The 4,149-nt window shown below is 31.4% G+C and overlaps 1 protein-coding gene across 1 annotated transcript in view; it reads left to right on the top strand.

The window, feature by feature from the left end:
* The window catches only part of HELRODRAFT_83456 (hypothetical protein), a gene marked incomplete at both ends in the record, with an annotated part of 11,133 nt that extends 8,284 nt beyond the window's left edge, over nucleotides 1–2,849 (top strand). Inside the window, 2 exons of the mRNA XM_009023659.1 lie at nucleotides 1,971–2,102; nucleotides 2,521–2,849. Coding sequence (XP_009021907.1) covers nucleotides 1,971–2,102; nucleotides 2,521–2,849 — 461 coding nt within the window. The remainder of the gene's footprint in view (nucleotides 1–1,970; nucleotides 2,103–2,520) is intronic.
* Between the last annotated feature and the right edge of the window lie 1,300 nt (nucleotides 2,850–4,149).

Below are 4,149 nucleotides of genomic sequence, written 5' to 3'. Positions count from 1 at the left end.
TTATTGTAAGATCGATTGGGTAGCCATGGTGAAAACAGTCGATATGTAAACAATCTTGGTGACATNTTCGTCATCGTCGTCGTATTTTTTTGTCATTTTTGTTGTTCTAATTAATGTTTTTCCCGTAGTTGCTGATATTTCATTAATGTTAGTGATGTTGTTAAAGTCAATATTGTCATAGTTGTTGTTGTTGTTATTGTTATTGTTGTTTATGTTGTCATAGTTGTTGTTGTTGCTGCTATTGTTGATGTTGTTATTATTGATGTTGTCGTTGATGTTGAATTTTATGTAAGTATGTTTGTATGTTGTATTACATGTGTATGTTGTATTGTTTGTATGTTGTACTGTATGTATGCTTATACTAATGTTTACATATATAAATTTGTATAGTCATGTTTGTCTGCATTCATTCAATTTAGTTTTTAGCTGTTTTTATCAAGGTAGTTTGTATATTTTTATACTGATTTTGTGTTGTGTTTACACATGTTCATTCAGGTTTGTATGTGTTTGTATTACTTTGTATATATAATGTATACATTTGGGTATTGTTTATGTATTTTTTGTTATTATTATTATCATTAGTATTATTATTATCTTTGTTGTTGTTGTTATTGTTATTTAAACTTAGTTTAGTTATTAGTCAATCAACAATTCAACACATTAATACCAAACTAAATCTCACATATTTACATACCAATGAGTGTAATTAAGTGTAAATTTTGATGTTTATGTATGAAAGTATGTGTTTATTTAAGTATGAATGTAGTTATGAGTGTACTTGTTGGTATGTATGAGTAGGTATGTGTGTTGTGTATAGATCCGTAGGTGTGTATGTTTGTAGATATGTAGGTATGGATGTGTGTATGTATATATGTGTGTCTTTGTATTTTCATGTGTTTGAATCAAATCAAACCACTTTTATTCTATCAAACTAAACAAAATAGCATGAATGATTCTGATATAAAAATAAGATTAATTCTTGTGGGCTTGGCCACCGTGCAACTCAAAATAGCTGAGTTTAATGTAGGTAGGTATGTATTATACGGGTATATAGGTGTGTCTGTGTATGCAGGTGTGTGTTTGTTTGTGTCTGCGTGTGTGGTTGTGTCTGTGTGTAGGAATGACTTGAGGCTCCGTATTGATCAAAATGGTTTTTATCTTGCCTTGCCTTCATCGATTTATAAATCGTAACAATTTTAAAATTAATTTATTACTGATATATTTTATTTATCTTTAATATTATTATTATTTTATATTATTTATATTTTATATTTTCTTTTTAGTTTATATTAAATTTTCTATTTCAGTTTGTGTATATGTGTGTGTGTTTGTGTGTGTGTGTGTGTGTTATAATAATAATAGTATTATTATTATTATATACTTATTATTCCATTATTTAGTTTAATATAAAGTCCATGTCAAAAACTGGTCCATGTCATTAAGTAGTCAAGCATGTATCTTTTTACACCTCATATTATTCTATGCGTTATCTAGATATGTGTACATACATACATATATAAATACATATGTACAATTATTTATAAAAATCACTGCGGTTTTGTAAATAATTTATAAATAATTGTATTTATGATAGTCTAAACCCAAATACATATTTACAAATATATACACACAAATCACTGTGTTGTGCTTCGGTGCCTGTTTGTTTATCTTAGTTTATTTGTTACAATTCTTATAAGCTTTTTTCATCACCATCATGCAAATCTAGATGTTAAACTTTGTCCTTTCAAAGTTTTTTTCAAAGTACATGATTGGTTATGTATATCTGTATGTCTGTGTGTGTGTGTGTGCGTGTGTGTGTGCGCGCGCGTGTGTGTGTACGTGTGTGTACGTGTTTATATTAATTTATCAGTGTTATCTGAGTAGTTTATATATAGGTCACATAAATTGAACCTTATTGTATTTTGAAACTTATCAAAAATTATTATTATTATTATTTTTCCAATTGTTAGCATTCGTCTGTCACGGTTCTGTTTTGTTTACCCTGTTGTTCTGGGACCCAAGCCCTTCCAATCTACCTGTCTTCTTCATCCTGGTCATCTTCTGGGGAATTGGCGATGGAACCATTATGACCCAGGATATCAGTTAGTTGCCGTTAATAATAATAATAATAATAATAATAATAATAATAATAACAATAATTATGATGATGATGATGATGATGATGATAATCATAATAATGATAATAAGTTTAGTGAAGATGATAAATTTATGTATTTGTAACACTATTTGTGTGTGTTTGAATGTGTTGGTTTGTTTATTGGTTTGTTTATTGGCTTTTAAATGGTTTCTTGTTTTATTAATTGCATTTAGGTGTATTTATAATATTAGCCATTTTTTAAATTTAATTGACTGATTGATGTCTGGTAATATGTGTAAAATGGCATCACCCTGTCATGTGGGAAGTTGTTTGAAATCCTATCCGTTTGATTTGTCATTTCACCATCACACAGACATCACAGACACACAATCACGCACACGAAAACACACCGCCCCACAAAGGTCTGATCGGCTACCTCTTCTCCAGCAACAAAGAGCCGGCATTTGCTGCCCTCAAAATGACACAATCGATCGCTAACTTCATCTTTTTTGTCGCCGGGCCGTACATGTGCACCCGCCACAAAATTTTCTTCGTGGGTACGGTCCTCTGTGTGGCCACAACGGGCTACTTCACCCTCGAAGTCATCATGCGTAGGGAGGAGCGTTTGAAAGCTGCGCAACAGCCACAGCTACAAGATGGCGACAAGGAGACGAACAAGTTGAAGGCCGTTGTTGATGACGAGCAGAAGATAAAGGGAGATGGAGGAGATGCCGCCAAAACTAATGCTTAATGATATGTCCTACTTTGTGTGTGAGTATGCGCCAAATCCTTATTTGAATTTATTAAGCTAATTAAACGAGTCTAATAATTAATATTATTATTATTATTATTCAGGAGTGCTTGGATGAACAATGACGTCCTACCTTGGGGGAACTGGGTTTCTAAATGAAGATTGATTGATTCGGCCTTTCCGTAGGCCTAGAATAACAAAAAGTTTGATGGTTGGTTGTTGACGAATAATGGCAGGCAAACCATTCCACATGGAAGGAGAGCTGTACGTAAAACATTTGTCGACAACTGATGAATTGCTGGCAGATTGATGCAACTGGGTATATGAAGATGAACGAAGTTGATGAACGACGCGATATAACTTGGCGATGGTGAGGTTATCATCGTTATTATCATACTAAAGAACAGTAGGATTGTTAGACTGGGGCATTGTTTAATTCAAGTTTTATCACTTTCTTCATTATCATCATTGTTATCACCATCATTTTTATCTAAATTATTATCATTATTATTGTTGTTGTTAGATGTATGTGTGTGTATGTGTGTGTGTATGTGTGCGTGTGTGTTTGTATGTATATGGAAAATTTTCACAATTTTTTTCGTATTTTTGGTGCCATAAGATTTTGAATGATTGCATAGAGATTATTGCATATGATTTTTTAATGTTATTTTGGTAAAGTTTGTTTTGTATGTATGTTTGGTTGTTAGTGTGTTTGAATGCTTGTTTATTTGTTTGTTCGTTTGTATGTATGTTTACAAATGAGCGGTTTGAAATGATGTTATTATATTATAAACTATATATACTAAACTATATATATATATATATATATATATATATATATATATATAGAGAGAGAGAGAGAGAGAGAGAGAGAGAGAGTGAGAGAGAGTTGGGAAGAAGATAATCACGAATGTGGATGATGTGATGATGTGGTAATGATTGTGATGTTGTTTTGTTGTTGTTGCTGCTGCTGCTGCTGTTTTTGATGATGATGATCAGATAAACAGTGATGACGATGTTGTTCATTCTGTCTATCAGATGAAGGAATAAATATATAATGGCTGGTATGTTTGATGGATGTATGGTGAACATATGATAATAGGTTTTTTTTATAAATCATAATAACAACAATAATAATAATAATAACAATAAAAGTGATAATATGATGCTTTTGTGGTAGCGTTTTTTTTTTACAAGTTTAATGACCATCATTATTAGGTATGATTATACAAAATTGCCTCTAGCCTTACATTGGCTATTAAGTGCTTAAGTAAGCCGTTGAATAGATTTATTGTTATTG

The sequence above is a fragment of the Helobdella robusta genome (genome assembly GCF_000326865.2).
Source record: "Helobdella robusta unplaced genomic scaffold HELROscaffold_37, whole genome shotgun sequence".
NCBI classification, from domain to species: Eukaryota; Metazoa; Annelida; class Clitellata; order Rhynchobdellida; family Glossiphoniidae; genus Helobdella; species Helobdella robusta.
The sequence above is the reverse complement of the archived record's forward strand: the minus strand, read 5'-3'. Positions and strand labels throughout refer to the sequence as shown.